This window comes from Gossypium hirsutum, chromosome D10 (genome assembly GCF_007990345.1).
Source record: "Gossypium hirsutum isolate 1008001.06 chromosome D10, Gossypium_hirsutum_v2.1, whole genome shotgun sequence".
Lineage (NCBI taxonomy): Eukaryota > Viridiplantae > Streptophyta > Magnoliopsida > Malvales > Malvaceae > Gossypium > Gossypium hirsutum.
The window spans coordinates 151,483-173,086 of NC_053446.1; the positions used below are offsets into that span (position 1 = coordinate 151,483).

The window sequence follows — 21,604 nt, forward strand, 5'->3', positions numbered from 1 at the left end:
GAAATTTGACATTTAACAAATCTTAAGGTTTTTGTATTCAATATTGGGTGGGGTCGGGTGTGAGAGAGTTTTAAGAGCTGAAATCATCGGGGTTTTTTTTTTCCGATACATGAGACTAAGACATTTGATGTTGTTTTTGTCCCTAATAAGATCATTATTATCTCTATAAATTTGTACTAAAAATAGATTTCGTAACACCATAATACCTTCAAAGAAGTTACCTATTAATTTGTCTTCAGACCAAGTAAGTGCGCCCATCACGGTTTTTCTTATCTTATAAAAAAGAAAGCTATGATATTTCATTTAAGTATTTGTTTTGGGATGATACCGCATATTCGAATAGAAATGATAAATGTATCGATAATGAAAGTTTTAGTGTGCCTACATGAATTATATATAAGCTTGATATCTAAGCATTTGAATCAAAAATAAAGAAAATAAATTTAAAATTAATTATGTCGGATATAATATTCGGATTATCTTAATAAAAAGTAAGATGTATTTCTTATTTTTCCTTTACCTATAACTTTTTTTCAATTATTTAAATTTGAATAATATCGAACACAAGTACATGCTCTATTTTCTTTAGTGTTTTTTAAAAAAATTTTGAAGAGAGATGTCTTTATATCTGTATTCAATTATGTGTTGAATATGAAGAGTTAGAGGATAACATGTCATAACTTTCATCAAATAATATTTTTATTTAAAGAGAAATAAAAAACAAACAACAAATCCAAAAAAATGCAGTTAAATTACATTTTTAATATGCAAATTTCCCAAGAAAAAAAACCCTAGGCAGAAAATTAGTTGGATGACTAAAAAAGGAACCCAACAACATGGAACATATCCCCTTCAGCTAGTCATTTTTCGTGTCTGAAATTCAATCCTAAACCGCCATTGTCAGTCCGTTTCACTCTGTAAACAAAAAAGAATCTCTATAATACATATGAAAACACAAAATGTTAAGCGGGGGATGAAAAATTAAATAAAAAAGGAGAAGAAAATCGAAATTCACCTGTGAAATAGAATGTTGGCTATATTTAGGAGAAGCTCCAGGACTACCAGCAAAGAGCAAATTAGCCATTTTCTCATCAGCCATATCTCTGAGTTTAGCAAGCAATGGTAAAATTTCTTTGCTAAGATCTGGTCTGTCTTTACGCCTAAGTTCAGCACATCTAAGTGCCAGCTTTGCTAGTTCCATTGTTTCTTCGGCTGGCCAATCCGGCACCGCAGGGTCCAACATCTCCGTAAAAAGTGTTCCTTGCTCTATCGCTTGCTCCACGTAATGCGCCAGTCCCATCGGTTGCTTCGCAGTTATAAGTTGAAGTAGCAAGATTCCTAGTGAATATATGTCCGATTTCACACCCAGCACTCCTGTTTGTTGATATTCCGGATCGATATAGCAAAATGTACCAGCTGCCGAAGTTACGCGTACTTGTGTCACGTTCTCAGCAACAGCAGGGACTAGTCTAGCTAACCCGACATCACCGATTTTGCTAACGAAGTTATGATCTAGCAAGATGTTGGCAGGCTTGAGGTCGCGATGCACGATGGGCTCGGGCTTTGTCTGATGGAGAAAAAGCAGGCCTATGGCAATATCTGCAGCTATTCGGAATCGAATTGGCCAAGACAATGCCGGCATTTTCCTTTTACGAAATAGGCAATCATCTAAGCTTCCATTGCTCATGTATTCATAGACTAAAATGCCAAACTCGGGACAGGCACCGAGAAGAAGCACCATGTTCGGATGGCGAATGCAGCTCAATACTTCGATCTGCGCAACGGTACTCGAATGTTACAGATTGTATGGGACACAATGTAGGTTATTCCGCTTCATGTATAACTCAATCCAATCCAAAAACCTACCATACAATCATCAAATAATACATGTCTTTTAAAGTAGTACATACCTCTTGCATAAATTGTAACCTCCCTTGAGCAGCATCTGGACGTAAAACCTTGACCGCAACCGGTGTATGATCAAGGTAACACTTATAAACAGGCCCGTAACCTCCTTCTCCGATCTTCCGAGATGGAGAAAAGTTGTCGGTAGCTTCCTCGATTTCCTCAATCGTATATTTCCGGTATTGGATTTTACCATCGGATAAAGCTTCAAACATTTTCTTCATTTCCATTGTTTCTCTTAGAGTTTCACCATCTAAAGTGGATGATTTTCGGGTTTCAACATATTTCTGTGCTGCTTCAACTGCTTCAATAGAGGCCTTACACTTTGCTCTCTCTGCTTCTACAGCTGACATTGCTGCTTCCTCAGCTTGTCTTGCCTCTACCAATCTTTGTTCTTCTTCGTTCTTGTATTTGTGCAGCTCCATTGCCTAAATTTCAATATTTCATTAAGTTTTAGGAAAATAATCATGGAGATTGCTTAACCAAGATTTGAATTGCATTTTATTTATTTTTATTTAAAAAATTAAGTAAATTAATTCCTGAATGTTAGATAAAATAGTAAACTAACTATTTTGTTAAAATTTCTATCTATTTCTATTATTAAAATTCAGTGCCAACATTAAATAGACGTGATATGTAATGTCTCATTATCGGCTTACTTTGTTAATGACATTAGTTTTTAACTTTACAATTGAATAAAATATTTATTAAACAAATATTAATTTACTTTTTGAGTTAACATATAAGGATTAATTTATTTTTTTAAATAAAAAAGATAAAATATTATTTGAATCTTAATTTAAAATTCTACATTATATGTTTATCCCGATTTCTAAACTATGCTGCTCGTGTTCAGATGTATAGTATGATCGGTGCAAGCTATTCCTATATCCATGTTTCCAACATGGGTGTCGGAGCGGTCGTAAATAATGAGAGACATTCATCATTTACCTGTTGTTTTGCTGTCAAGGCTTCTCTACAAGCAGTACTGTATAAATCCATTGTTTGCTTCAGTTCTTGTCTCAATCTCCTCATTTCAGCTTCAACTTCATCCTGCTTTTATTTTTTTTTAAAGATAACCGGGAAAGAATCATCTTCATCAAATACACAATTAAGGAAGATATTTTTTGGAGGGGTTGAATTTGAATTATAAATTTTTAAGTTTGTTTCTGTATTAATATAAAATTTTATAATTTTCAAATGATTAAACTATAAATATTTGTTTTTTTGAGAGAGCATAACTAAATTTTGTGTTTTAAATTTTAAGAGGGACTGAATTAATTTAAAATTTTATAAATACTTGGCAATTATTGATTTTTGGGCTAGCATTGCCCTGGACGAACGTGTGAGGAAGGTGGTGGGGAACATACGAATCATTTGAAAAATGTATAGAGAATAAATTTTAAAGCAAATGGGGGAGTGATTTGAAAGTACCAGATTCTGAGATGAACAAGATGATCTTCCACTTTCAAATGACACAGAGGAGAAATTTTGTGGAGGTATATTACTTTCGGACCACCTGGCTCCTGAACGCAACGATCCCATGCTATAATCTGTACTGGTTGACAAGCGTGAATTTTTGGTGGAATCGATGAAGGAATCGAACAGCAAGGAAGAGTTCCGATCGGTGCTGGGTCTATCGGAGCTAACGAAGGAGATATCGGTATCCGATTCCGGATAATCAGCAAAGGCTTTCAACAAGCTCGGCCTTGTTGTACCTGGCAACGGTGGTGACCTGCATTTGTGAATCATGGTTACTTGATGAACCCATATTTATCATAATGAATGCCCAAGGCTTATTACCTGGAACCGCTTTCAAATGAGGAACGAGGCTTGAGCATAGCCTTATTATCAGCAGCTGCATATTCAAAGATTCCAATATTTAGTGACTCCCAATGATTTAAAAGTAGTTTTGGAGAGAAACCAACCTGCTTTTGCAGCAGCATTAATTAGGTTAGGATCAGAAAAATTATTTTTTAGTTTCCTGATTTGATCAATAAGTGGAGAAGAAAATGGAGCTGATCGAGAGGCGTTTCGTAATGATGAGACCTTCCCTTTGGATATTGTATAGACAGTGCAGAAATCGGGTGCGGCTTTGGTTACACAGCTGGGAATATCGGCTCTGAATTTCCTGTGAATCCAAAATCCAACTTGCTTAAAACCATCCGTAGCCATAGGTACATACTAAGTCCATGCAAGTGTGGGAATACCTCATAAATCCACTTCTAGAAGCGGCACCAAGAACTAATTTCTCGATAGCGGCATGGGATACATATTCTGTCAATGCTTTTACAACATCTGTATCTTCTAGTATGATATCAAGGCACTGTATCTGCAGTTGTCAACCCAAAACAATCCAATTCCGACACACCATTTCATATAATAAAAAGCAACTTAAACTTACATCCTTTCGAGTACAAAAGCAATGGAAACTCAGGAACAATTCCTTGGTTTGCCTATCCATCGTATATTTCGTTGGAGCAAGTGAGCTTGTTTCATCTGCACCAATCAAATATTTTCTCATCATGCAATAATAACATCCCATCTCCAGACCAGATCAACATTTTTAATACCTCAAAACATAAATTGTCCAACACAAAGAAAACAAGACATACATGTTGGTTTAGTAACATGAATAAGAACAACAGCCTGGCCTCTGGAAAGAAGGTGTTCCACAGCCCATCTAAGAGCATTTTGGCTGCCTTTGTCCTTATCAATGGCCACAGCAACCAATCCATTCCCTGCTCCTCTTTTTTGTCCTCCCTTTGAATTCCACATTTTCTATCTTCTTCTCCTTTTATTTATTTATTTATTTGTCTCCTTTTAAAGAATTAATTAACAAAGAAAAAAAAAACTAGCCAGATCATGAAAGAAAAAAAATTATATCAAATATTGAAATTATTGTTATTTAGAACTAATTTTCAAAGCTCCAAAACCTCCTCAAATTCCTATTTTAATTGCTTTTTTCTTATTTTAATTAGTTGTTTTTTTCTATTTTGGTTGTTAAATTAAAGCCTCAAAAATTATATGTATTTTGACCGAAAATTGTGTGCTTACGAAACATGTTTTAAATTAACAAAGCTGCCACAAAATTTTCTCCCTTTTTCTCTCTATTTCAATGGGTCAAATTTATGTTCTCTATAATATGGCAAAAAGCAAAACAAAAAAAAAATGCCATAAATTTTTTTAAGAAAAAAAATTCCATCATTTGTAGTAAATAGAGTCAAAGATTAAACATGAGATATTAATTGGTAATTTTGAACATGGTACACAAATACGAAACCAACCTTATGTATTGCATGAAAATAGTGCATTAAGAATTTGAAAACCATAAAACACCACGTGTTTAATCTACATATTATATCCATGTTCAAATTTTTAACACCTTTATAATTTTTATTTTGATTTAAATTTTGCGCATCGTTGTATTTTAATTTGATTTTTTTACTTTTTAAATATTAAAATTTTAGTTGTGAATATAATATAATTGTTAAATTTATTATGTTATTTTTTAAATCTTATATGATAAATATATTATCACATATGTGATATAATATTTATTTGTTATTTTCACATATTGTTCATAGAAAAAAAGATAGTAAATGAATTTAACAGCTTTATTGGTGTCAAGATTGAAATTTCCAATTTTGAAAAATATAAATACTAAGAATGATCAAACAAGAGGACATGGATTAAATTTATAACTTTATGCATAGTACAAGACTAATAACATAATTTAACCGAATAGTTTTAACTACTACCATTAAATTTCAAAAAGTATAAAGATTAAAATTAGCAAAATTAAAATATTAGCAAATTTCCAACTTGCACGTAATTTATGGACTAATAACAAAATTTTATTTATATATTTATACAGGACATCAACAAAGATGGAGAAGCAGGAGAGGGGTAGTTTGGAAGGAGGTAGGTTCACCCATTCCTAGGCCGAGAGCTAGAATAGTAGCGAGACTCAGGCAGAGGTGGTTGAGAGTTTAGTGTATTGGAGTTTTTGAGAGTGGAGAGGAGTCCCCTTACCATGTTGATAATTAGAGTGTTATAGGTAAATAAAGGTTTTATCCAACTATGCCACTTATTGAACCTTAGGTGGTCTAATGGAAGGTTCAATTGAGTCTAAATTGTGATAGAGATATAACAATATACTAATTTCAAATTTAAGTATTTACTTGGAAAGTATTAAATGTATTGATATGCTAGAATTTAGGGTAAATTGGGTTGGGTCATCCAGCTATGGTCAAATTTTTTTTTCTCTCAACTATAAAAAAAAAGTTTTAAATTGGTCCCAACTTGTTGGGTTTATTTTATTTTTGCCCTTTTTCCATTATGTGCTTTTAAGTACGTGATAGATTGATGACGTGACAATTTTAAAATTAATATATTTAGCTTTCAACAATTATACATTTTATCAAATTGGTCATAATTATAAAGAAATTAACCTTTAATATTTATAAATATCTCAATTTGGACCTAGTTCTAATAAAATTGTAAAAGTCATTTTTTTAAATAATACAAAATACATAAAAATCTAAAAAAATATATTACAAAAAAATTGCAAAAAAACCCGGTAATTTTACAAAATTTACATGGGTGAATTTGGTGGTGAGAGTTCTAGCCTTCAAAGATCAAAAAATAAGGAAATTTCGTTAAGGTGTAATAGATTTAGGTTAACTTGTTGTAAGTGTTTGAAGATAGTGGATATTTCTCATTGAGCCAAGCTTCATAATCCTAGGAAAATTGAACAATGTAAACAATCTTTATGTCCATTATTTTTTGTTTTGTGTTTCGCAGTGCTTGAAGAAGTGCCCAACTTCCCTAGTCACTTTTGTCAGTACTTAATTTGTTAATTAGCAACTGATTTAGGTTAATATATAGTGTTATTGTATTTCATGTTTGCCAAGTTTAGCTTAACTTAAATATAAATATTAAATTTTACTTAAATTTACCTATATTTATAAATAATTAATCCAAACCTGTTTTAGATTCACCAACATTCTTTTATATACAAAAAAAAAGTTTGTATTTATAATTTAAATTTTATTAAAATTTCAACATGCGCAACTTAGCATATTTTCTTTAAATATTTAGTATTATAAATTATTTTAAAATTAATTTTTATATGGTATATATTACATAATATATTAAATAAATCCAATCAAATTTATATTATAATATATTTTTTAATTTTCACATTATAATATTTTTAAAATTAATTATTATATAATATTTATATTCAAATCCTCTTAAAATTTTAGAAATTTGAAATAAGTTCAAAAATTACTTTGAAATGTAGAATGCATAAACCACATTGTTTATTAGCCCTACTAAGCTTCTCATGAATTTACAAGAATTTGATGCACATAACTAGCTAGCACACGTTTCCAATTTTACATTTACACTATATCATTTCCCATCCCAACAATTACAACACAAAAAAATCCTTAAAATATTCATATATTCAATTTAGTCCATAAAAACTAACCATTCATCTTTCACATTTTTCGCTGCATATACTTGCATTCACTTCACATATAGTAGAACAAAACTCATCATCATCATCATCATCATCATCATCTTCGTCTTCATCTTCATCATCACCCAATTGTTCAATCTCTTGCACCACTTGTTTCAACTCAGGTCTTTTATTCAAATCCTCTTCACAACACTTTAACCCAATCTTTAAAACACTCATAACTTCATCCCTTTTATCATCCTTTGTTCCCAATAACCCATCATCAAACACTGATTCACTGCTCATTTTCTCTTTCACCCAACTGCCTAAATTTGCTTTACTATTATACTTTGGCTGCACATAGTTCTCTGGCAACTTACCCGTTAACAGCTCTAAAATCAATATCCCTAAACACCACACGTCGGTTTTCTTACTAACACGACCTTTTAGAGCATATTCTGGTGATTTGTAAGCAGCCATGAACATGTGAACTTGTTCTTGGTTGATCAATGGTGTTAACCCATAATCACACATCAATGGCTTAAATGTGTGGTCTAAAAGTACGTTGGATGATTTTAAATTGCCATGGGGTAGTATTAAGGTGGGTAACTCCTTGTATAGATGACTTAAACCCCTAGCTATACCTTTTATGATCTTCAGTCGAGTTTGCCAACTAAGACCTGGTTTATCTTCACAAGGGTTGCCTGGAAGAAAACAATGAATATCAGTTAGCAAGTACGTGAAAAAAACTATAGGTTAAATTGTGGTTTTGGTCCCTTTACTATGTACTATAAAGATTTGACCTTATTTGATTCTTTTTAACAATCAAGAGACTAAACTGATGCATCTAATAATAGAGGTACCTTACAGGTACTTTCCCAATAATTGACATAATTTAGTAACATTTTAAGCAGATATAGTTAGCTATACATTATAAAATAAAGAAAAGCAGATGCCAAATTAAAATATAGGAACAAAATCCCAAAGCTAAGCATAATAGAAGGAGCAAAACAAGAAATTGAGCAACATTATATCTTTTAATAAAGAGGTATAGGAAAAGAAAGATTACCATGAAGGTGAGTAGCCAAGCTACCATTATCGGTGTATTGAGAAATCAACAATTTCTCCTCTTTCATATAATGATAAGCCATAAGAGGCAACAAGTTTTTATGATTCAACTTCCCCAACCTCGTCATATGTTCATAAAACTCGTCTTTCCCTGCATTATTCATTTGTTTATACCTTTTCACCACTGCAACAACAACCCCGTCATCTTTCTCCATTTCAACCTTATACGATGCCCCCAAATTCCCACTCCCAAGTACCTCAGCCGATGCCTTTAACAAGTCTTGTAGATCGAACCTTTGGGCACCGTCTCTTAAGAACATCAATGTCGATCCATGGTCGAAACCTGCTGCCTTCACCATGCTCCCACTTTTAGATACCCTTTTTGCCTCATTCACCACGTTTGCTTTTTGAGACTCTGTATGGGTCCTCCAAGTCAGGAATAGAATGAGTATTGCTATGATGAGTAATAGTAATGCTGTGGATAACACAATCAATGCTATTTTTACTGAAGATAGTGTTTTTTCTTTTGACGAAGGAGGAGGTCTAGGTGGAGAGGAAGTGCATGCTTGTAATGGTTTCCCACATAAATTCTTGTTGCCTGCAAAATGAAAGGGACTAAATTTTAAAAGTTTGAAAGAGTATAGGGATTGAGAATATATTTGATATTCAATAACTTCACATTTTTCTAAAAATAATTAGTGCAAACTTTGTGAAAGCAAAATTGGGTTTTGGAATTTGTTTATTCTCTTGTAATAAAAAAAACAAATATTTATAATGTGTAAAATTAATAGTTACCCGAGAACATGGTTGCACTCATACGGCTTAAGCTTTTAGGGATAGGACCTTCCAATTTATTATTAGCCAAGCACACCACCTTCAATTCTTGCTTAAAATCAGGTATATGACCCTCAAATTGATTCCCTTCTAGTCTCAATATCACAAGGTTAGGTAACACCGTTAAGGAGGATGGAATTTTACCCGAAAAAACATTATTAGCCAAAAATACTTTTTTTAATGATCTCATACCCTCGAATGCATCACCAGGAATCTCACCATGAAAACGATTATTCGATAAATACAATGCCTTCAATGCTTCCAATTTCCGTATATTAACCATTATGCCTTCGAAATCATTGTTCATGAGGCTTATAATACGTAACGTAGGTAATTTGTCGAGAATTTGAATATTCACCAATCCTCGTAAGTTCATATTTTCCAATTGTAAACCCCATATTTTATTCTTAACGCAAATCACACCAATCCAATTTGCCATGCTTCCTTTACATGGACTAGTGGAAGCATTCCAATTCCTAAGAGATGAAGGATTTGCTAATGAGTCCTTGAATTTCAAAAGATTTTCAGTATCACCCATATCACCTAATGAGACAATGCCCAATGACCATAAAGAGAGAATTGCAATGCGACTCCCCAATATTGTCATCTTCATCATCTCAAAGGTGAAAGGACTAAGTAAAAATTATTGCTCTATATAATAAATCAACAATATTGAATTTTTAGATTAATGCATGAACTCTTTATCTTTGGGTTGGTTCTGTAAGTTGGAGTGAAAAATGACAATAATAGAAGTTAGTGAGGAACTATTTCTATTTGTTAAAATTTAACTAAAACTATATGCATATGGGTTAGGAGAAATATAAGGACAACCTTTGATTGTTCACTCTACGTTAGGGAGGTTTAAACTATTAAAGAATAAAAAGCTAAAGCAAAATCCTTATACTTAATATACATGAATTTACGATTTATGAAAAAAAAAAGTTGGGAGTTAAGAACTATCCATCCCAATGATTTTTATATGTCATATAAGTGGCGTAACTAGGTCAGGCCCTAAAAAAAAATTTGTCAACGTCCTCTTAAAATTTTAAATAAGTAAAAGTAAAATTATACTTTAAACTCCTTAAAAATAATAATTTAATTTAATTCTTTAAAAATTATAAAATATAAATGATTAAAATTAAAATTAAAATTAAAATTTAATTTCAATTCCTACAAAAATTTCTAACTTTAAACGTGATATATCATATTCCATTTATAGTTTATACTAATCTTATGGTGTGTCTATTTATTCTCCCCTTCTTAATTTTTATAATTTTCATTGCGAAGTATTCTTAAGAAAAGACAATTACTTTTTTAAAATTTACTTTCTTATTTTTATTTTACAATATAATATTATTTTGAAAATAAAATACAGTTTTCACTAGTAAATGCGATAAATTCTAGTCAATTAAAATTTCATTATAGATCATTAATTAAATTAAAAATATTAAGTCAATATATTTAACTTTTTTCTAAACTTTTATTAGCTTAATCAAATGAAAAAAATAATAGCAAACAAAATAAAAATATAATACATGAGTGAGATTTCAAAAAGAAAAAGAAAATACAACATTATATTATATTGGAAGATTAAAATAAGTGCAATATTTTCCTAGGATCCAAGCAAACCAGCTGCCTCATTTCTATGTGCTTTTTAAAAAGAAAAAATGAATTTGTAATTGAAAGAATGGGTGTTTTGTCCTTGTAATCACACTTGAATATTTTTAAATCCAGTATATTATTTTTGACATGTTTTGTGTGGAAAATGGGAACTCCCCAACCAAAACGACAATGGACCCACCCGCACCGGAACCAACTCCTTCATACACCATTGTTCAAGAGTCTGAATCTCTAATACCCCACACTCAAAGCAGGAAAACGACGTTACTTGCACCTAAGAGGCACCACATACTTTAATACTGACATGTGTTTAGTAAAGTAAACAAAAGTTAACTTTTTTATCTATTAAAAAATATAAGTTTAAGGATTAAAAAAATAAAAAAAATTAAATAAAGGACTAAAATAAATATTTTCATAAAATTGGAGGGTAAAAAAATCAATATGCCAGAAAAACTACTAATTGCCAAATAGCATTCAATAACAGCTTATGTGTACGTAATTTATTGGCAGTGCTGACACCACATTATAAAACAAATTGTTTAAGGAGAAAAAAACTTTAAACCCAAATTACACACCAAAAAAATAAAAAAGAAATATTCCCTCGTGAAAAGTCTACAATTGTCTCTCTTTCTACAAAATTTCTGCAAAATTCCGCGGTTACAGAGAGATGGAGAGCTTCAAAGCTTTAACGCATTCTTGTTTGTAAATGGCGGTTACTTGGTTTCGCGGCGGCAATTGAAATCGGTATGTGTATTTTTTTTTTGGTTAATTTCTTATAGATCTAATTGGTGTATTTGAGGATCAATTTATGTAATGATCTGAATCTGAGGTTTTGGCTTTGGATCTTATGTTCTTATGGTTATTAGGAGCTTACTTCATTTTCATCGTTTTGTTGATGGAATTGTCGGGAACAAGAACTGTTCGGAACCTGAGAAATTTGAAATTTTAGTGGTTGCTTTGATTGGACTATCGTTTTTTCCCATTGATTGCATTTTTTCTAGTGTAATTGTAGTCCGGAGGTCCACAATGGGATGAAAACAGAAAATATCGTTATTCATGTGCGCTTCCTTTTGTATTTATTAATTAGCTTTCACTATGTCAAAGGACTTGGTTATTCTTTAATTGAAATAAGAACTCTGTTTCCATTTAGCCGCCAGAAAGTGGCTTATTCACTAATGAGATATTATTTTACTTCATCTAAGTGCTGGGAGTTTGTGCTTGGTTCGAATTTAACTAACTCTCTGTGTTGATAATTTATGTCTGTTTTCTTATTTTATTAATTTTAAGTTTAAATGATAAATGTTTCGTTTGACCTTTAGCAGGAAAATCAGCTGGTATCCGAACTTCCTTGACCTAAAATTATTTTACAGAAACTAGAATTCCGGAGGTAAAGCAAGAGTAGAATCTATTGAACCTAAAAGTGCAGCAGTTTTTTAATAAGTTTATTATACTGTAACATCTCAGGTGAAATTATAGTCTTTGGCTGGAGAAATTAGAGCATTCAAATTCATCAACCAAGTTCAGGGGGAGTTTGCCCCAAACCTGGAAATATAACTCTTTACCTGTTGCCTTGAGTGTGAACTTGCCAGCACCATGATGATTGTAGATGACGTTGAGAATGGCAGTTTGGGGCCTTACCAGGATAGACCAAGGACTTTCCCCAACATGCGTAGCAAGCCTTATACTCCTTTGGTAAGGACCTTGTTGTCTTAGTGTGTGATTTGTTTGTTGTAAATGAGTATGAACTTTGAGTTTTTAGCTGTGTCTTCTTTTTTCTCTCTTATTTTCCCTTTCTGTCATTTTAGTAATTCCTTTGATCCATTATTTGATTTGACCTATGCCTAGTTTAACTATTTTAGAAAAGAGGAATTAGCTTAGCATGAATTGATGATCTTAATTGTCTAATTGGATATTGGAATAATTGAATATTGCCATATATTAAGAGTATTTTAGCTATATGCCTTGTCATTACCTAGCTGTGGTGTTCTGGAATTTTACATGATAGACAAGCCTCCATTCTTAAAGTTTTTGGGGCTTAGACTAAAATTAGAAAAGAAGTTTATCATGGGCTACACAGACACTGCTAAACTGATGTGAATGGCTGTTTGACTGGTACTGGCAGAGTCAGGCAAATAGGTTAATGAAATGTGCACTAATATTTTAGTCAGAAAAATAACCTTAGATGCAGTCCCTGTAGGCAGGATTTATGGAGAATTCTGTTCATTGCTTCTTCTGTTTTTTTTTTTTTTTTTTAAATCTGGATGGGCATATTTTAATCTGTCTCTTCCCCATTCTGGGACACACTTTGTACCTACTGTAATTGACTAGTTCCTTTCTGCAGATTTTTCGAATTCTCATGGGAATAAATGTTCGTATTCTTGTTATACTTCTCCTTTTGGGCTTTGGATATGTCTTTTACATTGGAGCAAGTACTTCTCCAATCATTGTTTTTGTCTTCTCAGTTTGCATCATCAGCTTCCTTTTGTCTATATATCTTACAAAGTGGGTCCTTTCCAAGGATGAAGGGCCTCCAGAGATGGCTCAGGTAAAGCTCTCTCAAGATTAAAAAAAAAAAAAGAATTCAGTCATAATTTATCAAATCCTTCTCTAGCTTTTTTTAAATAATTTGTTCACAATATTTGCTCTTTCGTCAATGGTTCTTCAAAAGAGAGTAGTTTTTTTTCATCAGTCATAATCTTCTTGTTAACCCTTGAAATGCAACTGAGAAATTATTATTTTTTAGCAACCTCCTCACACCATGGTACTGAGCGTATCATTTTTACTTTCTAGATATCAGAGGCTATACGTGATGGAGCAGAAGGTTTCTTCAGGACACAGTATGGTACTATCTCCAAGATGGCAATTTTGCTAGCTCTGGTGATTCTTGGCATATATTTGTTTCGCAGTACAACTCCTCAACAAGAATCCTCAGGCATAGGAAGGTGATTATATGTATGAAGATTATGTAAAAGCACATTCTATTTCTTTCTTTATCCTTGTGACAAATTTATTTATTCTTTTACTTGCTGATGCAGGGTAACATCTGCATATATCACTGTTGCTGCATTTCTTCTGGGGCTCTATGTTCAGGTGTCGCTGGCTATGTTGGGATGTGGGTATCAGTTCGTGCAAATGTCCGTGTCTCCAGTGCAGCAAGACGGTCTGCAAGGGAGGCCTTGCAGGTTGTATCATCTTAAATTTCACTTATTTTGAGTACTTACGGACTTAAATACTAACTGCAAACATCACATGCAGGTAGCTGTCCGTGCTGGTGGTTTTTCTGCCTTGGTGGTAGTTGGTATGGCTGTGATTGGTATAGCTATCCTTTATGCAACATTTTATGTTTGGTTGGGAGTGGATTCACCTGGTTCGATGAAGGTTACAGATTGTATGTAATTAATTTCCTCGTTCACTAATTTATGTATAATTGCATTTTATGCAAATGGATCTCCCTATTACATGGTTCCTACCTTTTCCATCAATCAATGGATACTGAAATCATGTTGAATGTTTGACTTCTCTTGGCCAAATGTTGATAAATTGTATGAGCATGAATCTGTTGGTTTTTTTGTTTTAAGTGGATAGTAATTATTTCTTTTGGCTATCTAAGATACGTTACTGCTTTGTAAGTTCATTAAGAGTGGGCATAGGATTAGGTAGCTAAGCATTGGGTTTTAGACTTAACTTATTATTCTTGTGCACCTCAGGCTAGCAGTATCATTTTTTCAGAACAACTCTACCGGTGATTCCTTGATTGATTTTGTTTATTTTCTTTCAGTGCCTCTCCTTCTTGTGGGATATGGTTTTGGAGCTTCATTTGTTGCCCTGTTTGCTCAGTTGGGTGGTGGGATATATACAAAAGCAGCTGATGTTGGGGCAGATCTTGTTGGAAAAGTAGAACAGGGAATACCTGAAGATGATCCTAGAAATCCGGCAGTAATTGCAGATTTGGTACTTAAAATTTTCACACTTAATGTTTAAGATATAGCTAACCATTTGGAGTCTGAAGTAACGTCGTTTTATTCTCATGTTATATATTGTTATAGTCTGAGCTTGAAAATGAGCATGTGAAGCTAGTTTATATTTCATGTAATTTCCTTTTTTTTATGCTGAAATGTTTTGTTCATTTATGCTCTGGACGGAAGGTTTATGGTTGTTATATTTCATGTGAAGCAGTTCTTTTAAAAGGAATTTTGAGTTTGTTCAATATTTAATTGTGATAGCAAAACGTATGCATGTTATAGCGGAATATATTTATACTGGACCTTGCATGTGATTTTAAAGCATTTCTGATATTCAAATGCACAAATTTGAGAGAAAAAGCTGAAAACTTTTCTTTCATGTTTGTTTCGAAGTCTATATTGCCTTGCCATAAAAGTACAATAGTTTCAGAGAAAAATAATCCATATGAAAAATATGTTAATTATTCTTCAAATGAAGTTCAAAGCTGGAAGTGGACTGAACATATGTAGGGCATAAGAGTATTGGAAAAATTAGAAATTTACTGCAACAATGCTTATGCTTTATCTTTATTTTTACGTTTAGTTGTCAAACATTCTATCAGCGGTTCTGTTTGAAACTTGAATGTTCCTTTTGCACTGAAGGTTGGAGACAATGTTGGCGATTGCGCTGCTCGAGGTGCAGATCTTTTTGAAAGCATTGCAGCAGAGATAATTAGTGCAATGATTCTTGGTGGAACAATGGCTCAGCGTTGTAAAATTGAAGGCAAGTACAAGCCCCCACTAATTTTGATGTAGTTGTAACATATTTATACTGCTGCCTGTTGTGAAATTTCCTATTTTATAACTATGACAGCTGCAGAGAATAGAATTTATATCTTTTTATTCTTTTTGATAGTTTACAATGAATTGAGATGAAAGTTTAAGCCAATTGGAATCTGCACTTTGATGAGATAGTTAAGTTTTCTTGTGTCCTGTTGTATCTTTTTAGCTAACATAGTGAAGAGAAATAAACTAAAATATGCCTCTAGCATGTATACAGAAGTATCTTCATTTCAACATTTTCCGATAGCTTTAGTTTTCAAACCAACCTTTTCAAAAAGCAGGTATACAGAAGTATGCATCCTTATGGTGTTAGAACTAAGTTTGTTGGTTTTGATAGCATGCCCGTACACCAAGGGTTCACCTGCATAAATCTATAACTGAGACAGCATGAAACAGTCTCCTTCTCTGTTGGAAGTTCAATTCTTTTTTATTTATTTTTTTCATTACATATCGCTTTGGCTTTGGTGTATTCTTTATGTTGAGTGGGCTCTCTATTTCTTTTGCTGTGGTCTCATCTTTGATACTTATGCAGACCCATCCGGCTTCATTCTGTTTCCTCTTGTTGTGCACTCATTTGACCTGGTGATATCATCAATTGGAATACTTTCAATTAGGAGTACTCGTGACTCCAGTGTGAAAGCTCCAATAGAGGATCCAATGGCAATCCTTCAGAAAGGATACTCTGTTACAATAGTTTTGGCTGTACTGACATTTGGTGGGGTAATATATCATCTACTCCTGCAACTCAATGCTGAAACTATTGAAATCTAGTCATTTTTATACCTTTGTTTTGATTGAAATCTCATTCAAGACTTGTTCTTTTTTCGAAATTATTGCAGTCTACTCGGTGGTTGCTTTATACTGAACAAGCACCTTCTGCATGGTTGAACTTTGCCTTGTGTGGGCTGGTTGGAATTATTACAGCTTATGTTTTTGTCTGGATAACCAAATATTACACTGACTACAAGCATGAGCCTGTACGCACATTAGCTCTTTCTAGCTCCACGGGGCATGGGACTAACATTATTGCTGGAGTCAGTCTGGGACTGGAGTCGACCGCTCTTCCTGTTCTTGTGATAAGTGTATCTATTATTTCTGCTTTTTGGCTGGGTCACACCTCAGGACTGGTGGACGAAACAGGAAGTCCAAATGGTGGGTTGTTTGGCACAGCTGTAGCAACAATGGGAATGCTCAGCACTGCTGCTTATATCTTAACGATGGATATGTTTGGCCCAATAGCTGATAATGCTGGTGGAATTGTAGAGATGAGTCAGCAGGTTCGATATATTGGTTCTCCATATTTTCCTGTTACGAATCTGCGTATTGCTATTTCTTCTTTTCAGATGATTTAAGTTGGCTGTTGAATGTTGATGTCTTGTACAGCCAGAGAGTGTACGAGAGATTACAGATGTTCTTGATGCTGTTGGGAACACGACAAAAGCTACCACCAAAGGTTTTGCCATTGGATCTGCAGCACTTGCTTCTTTCCTTCTGTTTAGTGCATATATGGACGAGGTTGCATCTTTTGCTAATGAATCTTTTAAACAGGTCTGTGTTGCTATATTTCTCCTTTGTGAAGATTCTCTTTGGTTTATCACTTTTGCCACTTCTGTTTTACTTCTGAAAAAGGGGGAAGCAATCTTTCTGAAAAAAGGAAAATGCATGGTTTTACTTATGGGCATAATAATTGTGTTTAAATTGGATTTTCTGAGAAACCAAAAGAATAACAGTGAAAAGATGTAGCAAAAGTGGCAACCACGGAGTTGGATGTTTGTTATTCTGCAAAGTCTTTCATTATTTTCCTAATATTTGCAGTTTTTGATCAACTTGTAGGTCGATATTGCAATTCCTGAGGTTTTTGTTGGTGGATTGTTGGGATCTATGCTTATATTCTTGTTTAGTGCATGGGCCTGTTCTGCAGTTGGTCGAACGGCTCAGGAGGTTGTTAAGGAAGTAAGAAGACAATTTATTGAGAGGCCTGGTATCATGGTGGGTTAAGTTTCTGATTTTTTTTTCTTTGGTCTACTTTATCCTTTAGCTTTCTCAAATTATATGTTAAATGCAATGGAGAAAAATTATAAAGTATTTCTTGTTGTATGGAAGAATCACGAGAAAAATGAACGGAGAGCAAATATGCAATTGAAGTCTTTCTTCCAGAACTCAATTTTTGAAGGTTTTTGCCTCGTCAAAAATTTCAAAATTAGGAGGGATGTGAAGAGAGATGAAAATTTATGTGTTATCGTTTTTCTTGTCATTAAGCTCCAACACAAACAAATTAAAGAGTAATTGGAACTTTGCTATAAATTAATGCTTTGCATACTGTTATTTCTCTCATTTTTTTCTCTTTATGTGAAATTATTTACTTTTATTCTGACATTCTGGCTGCAGGACTACAAGGAGAAACCAGATTATGGTCGCTGTGTTGCTATTGTAGCATCGGCATCTTTGAGGGAGATGATAAAGCCTGGTGCATTGGCTATCATATCACCAATAGTAGTTGGTTCGTAACTGCTCTTTGCTGATTAGTATTTACTTTTGCAAATCATGGATTGGTTTGCTTATTTCTCGTTTTCAACAATCATTTTTTTTTCTCATAGGTTTTCTACTTCCTTTCCTAGTGTTCCTTCTTTGTACTTTTGCTTCAATATTTAGATGTAGACCTGTCCAAGGACAGAGCTATCCACTTAGCTCAGTCAGACTGATCTATCTGATTAGGGCATTGAACAAGGTTTTTCAAAGCTTAAGTCACAATTTAGCCTCTAAATTATACCCATTTTCCCACTTTGGTACTTAAACTATCATTTTTATCCTAGTTTGTACTTAAACTATCATTTTTACCCTAGTTTGTACTTAAACTATCATTTTTATCCTAGTTTACCTCCCAAAAAGATTTGCCAATAAGAATGTGACATGTGTCACATTCTTTTAGGAACCGTTATAGTTTCAGAAAAATGAAAAAAAAAAGGGCCGCACATCTGGCCATGAATAGGCCTACTTATCGGTGTGAAGTAGTAGTGATAGTGGTAGCAGCATTACATCTCAATCCTAGTCTTTTGATTGTTTATGGTATGGTTGTAACTGAATCTAATTTTTTATAAAAAGTTCCATGAATCACTGAAATATTTCTTTAGTACCATGCATTCCAGTTCTGGATTTCTTGTCTGAATCACACATTCTGTTAGCGCTGTTGTCACTAGAACCACGTCAAGACTGTAGAAGTTTACCCAAAAAAGAATTAAGGAGATTAGATGATCAAACTTTATTCTTGGATTTTCTTTTGACTTTAGTGTACTTTGGTGATCGAAGCATTCATTTTGGTGCTACTTTATTGATTAATTTTGTTCTTAATAAAAAATCCTTTCAACTTGCGTAATTTGTATGTAACCATTTGCAGGTTTTCTGTTCCGTGTTTTGGGACACTATACTGGACATCCTCTACTTGGAGCAAAAGTTGTAGCTGCTATGTTGATGTTTGCAACAGTTTCTGGCATTTTAATGGCTCTCTTTCTTAACACTGCCGGAGGTGCATGGGATAATGCGAAGAAGTTTATTGAGACAGGAGCTCTTGGTGGAAAAGGCAGTGATTCTCATAAAGCAGCTATTACCGGAGATACGTAAGTTCTTTCCTTTATATTTTCTTCGTTTCATAATGGTTGGGGGTGCTAGGAGATAGGAGCAATAAGTTTGTAGTGGATCCATTGAGAAACTTGACCATTGCCAGGGCCTTGTCCGGGGATGGACGAGATTGTGTGAGTCTTAGGTTTGATGTTAACCTAATTGCGCTAAGGAGATCCTGGGATCTTTGTGCAACCTAACTGTCACCTAAAACTGTTGTTCTTGCTCTATTTGTGTTCAAGTGGCTTTAATCTGGAAAAATTAAAGCCTTCTGATGTAGTGCCTTGCCTGCTGTGTATATGTAAATGATATATGATATATGATATATGATATATATGAACATGGATTGCAGCGTTGGAGATCCATTCAAAGATACGGCTGGACCGTCACTTCACGTGCTAATTAAAATGCTAGCTACAATAACGCTTGTTATGGCACCAGTGTTTCTATGAAAAGGGTATGTCCATTATCCTATGTTGTGTTGTGTTGAGTAGAATCAGACGGCACCCATTAATCCATTATTTACCTTTTGAGTTCTTAGGTATTTTGCACACACACATAGGGAGAGAGAAAAAGAGGTTAGGTATTTTGATGTAATATCAATGGCATGGGTGTTGAATCTGATTAATAGCCTCAGTAAATCTTGTTCTTTTTAATTTGCTTAATCTGAAATAAGAGAGGTTAACAGAGTGCAAACCATTTTGGTTTTTCTAGTTTAGTGTACTTTTCACCCAACTTTTTATTGTAATAAATCCATAATATGATAGTTTAAGTGTTTTTTTTTTTAAATTTATTGGTGTGAGATTTTGAAAAAGAAATAATTTTAAATTTGTTATAATGAATTTGAACTTAACAAAATAATTTTAACAGTTTTAATAATGTTAAACAGTTAGATTTGAGTTATGAAATCTGAACAATGAAGGATTAAATTTTAAATTTGTGAGAAGTACAGAGACTTATGTTATATTTTAACCTAGTTTGTTTTTACTTCAAGTAATCGCAATATAAAACGGATCTGAGAGAGTGCATTGTTTTGAGCTAAGTACCAAAGCAACACAGGGTCGACACACCCTCATGCTCTCTGGTTGGAACCAAGCCATCAACACAAGCAGCAATTAGGCACATTGTTTACACCATTTCATCATAGCCAACTGTCTAATAATCCATTCATAACTTACAAAGATGGAGCTCAGCTTCCATTTCCTGCAATTTTGTTATTATTTTTCCAATGTAATTTGATATAATTATATGAATTGCTGTTATCAATTATCATCATATTCTACTTTAACTGACATTTTACCAATAACCTTCCATTTCACGTGAAGCCAAACTCCAAAATCTGTAATCATGTATTTTAGAATTCAGTCCTTAATAAGTATGTTAGAAATAATGAGTAATATTGCATTTTGTATCTTTTATTTAGAAATAGATAAATTAATTTTTAAATATTATATCAAAGAGTAAATTGATCTTATTTGTTAAAAATTGTTTATTTGTACCGTTAAAAATTGATGTGATTGATGGAATAATCAGACAATAATATGTGGCATATTACTTGAATCTTACGTTGACAAATAAGAATTGATTTTTAACAATAAACATAAATAAAACTTCTAATATGATCTGTTTGCTTTTTAATCTAATATGAAAGGGTTAATTTACTAATTTTTAAGTAAATGGGTAAAATGTAATTTAACCCGTAGTACAAGAACTTTCAGACTAATTTTACCTTAGTATTTTCCTATTTATAGCCCATTTAGTGATTTCTTTTCCCTTAATTCAATTTAAAATGTATTAAATATATTGAAAACAAACATTCTTATTTCAAAAATTAAATCATCTTTAATGTGTGCACCAACCAAACAATCCCCTGCTTTTATCAAATTTACACACACAAAAAATTTCAGTTTTCTAAATTATTATTTTTGTCAAAAAATAGTAATATAATAAAATAGTAATTTATTATCATTTCATATGTTTTTAAATATTTTTTGAATTATTATTAGTTATAGTGATAATAAATTAAATTCTTTTATAAACGTATTTAAAAATCGGTAAAAGTATAGTAGAGACCTCTATATTAAGAGTCATATTATATTTTGTTCCATTTACTTAAAAACAAGTAAATTAATTCTTGTATATTAAGTTAAAAAATAAATTGATCTTTTTTATAAAAAATTATATCCATTTCTAATTTTATAACTGATATGGTTGATGAAATAATTAGATAATTATAAAACACGGGATGGGTTTTTATAAATGAAAATGAAATGAAATTATAATGTATAGTAAGTAATTTAGGAAGCAAAAT

At 32.7% G+C, this 21,604-nt stretch overlaps 3 protein-coding genes across 4 annotated transcripts; 1 reads left to right on the top strand and 2 right to left on the bottom strand.

The window, feature by feature from the left end:
* Nucleotides 1-657: 657 nt before the first annotated feature.
* On the bottom strand, nt 658-4,775 carry LOC107930328 (U-box domain-containing protein 52). 2 transcript variants are annotated; one of them, XM_016861960.2, is made up of 10 exons: nt 4,521-4,775; nt 4,310-4,404; nt 4,116-4,237; nt 3,834-4,036; nt 3,709-3,763; nt 3,340-3,640; nt 2,857-2,961; nt 1,911-2,333; nt 1,016-1,774; nt 658-915 (listed from the first exon to the last, which is right to left on the bottom strand). In XM_016861960.2, exons 1-10 carry the CDS (start codon nt 4,681-4,683, stop codon nt 901-903), a joined length of 2,241 nt encoding a protein of 746 aa, XP_016717449.2. In that variant the 5' UTR covers nt 4,684-4,775; the 3' UTR covers nt 658-900. The 2 variants fall into 2 exon arrangements, with proteins under 2 accessions (XP_016717449.2, XP_016717450.2); XM_016861961.2 differs by having other exon boundaries at nt 2,857-2,958; nt 4,521-4,774.
* A 2,720-nt stretch (nt 4,776-7,495) lies between these two features.
* LOC107930342 (pollen receptor-like kinase 4) lies at nt 7,496-9,881 on the bottom strand (the record flags this gene model as incomplete). Its single annotated transcript, XM_016861971.2, has 3 exons — nt 9,236-9,881; nt 8,442-9,038; nt 7,496-8,076 (listed from the first exon to the last, which is right to left on the bottom strand). Coding segments are annotated over exons 1-3 (1,824 nt in total), but the record flags the coding sequence as incomplete, so codon positions are not given.
* Nucleotides 9,882-11,449: 1,568 nt separating this feature from the next.
* On the top strand, nt 11,450-20,082 carry LOC107930386 (pyrophosphate-energized membrane proton pump 3). Its single transcript, XM_016862036.2, is given in 17 exon segments — nt 11,450-11,638; nt 12,217-12,281; nt 12,359-12,586; nt 13,236-13,439; nt 13,685-13,836; nt 13,930-13,964; nt 13,967-14,076; nt 14,150-14,282; nt 14,673-14,845; nt 15,499-15,619; nt 16,211-16,398; nt 16,518-16,955; nt 17,062-17,226; nt 17,512-17,667; nt 18,067-18,178; nt 19,073-19,292; nt 19,646-20,082. Coding segments are annotated over 15 exon segments (2,406 nt in total). The 5' UTR covers nt 11,450-11,638; nt 12,217-12,281; nt 12,359-12,487; the 3' UTR covers nt 19,746-20,082.
* Nucleotides 20,083-21,604: the final 1,522 nt, after the last annotated feature.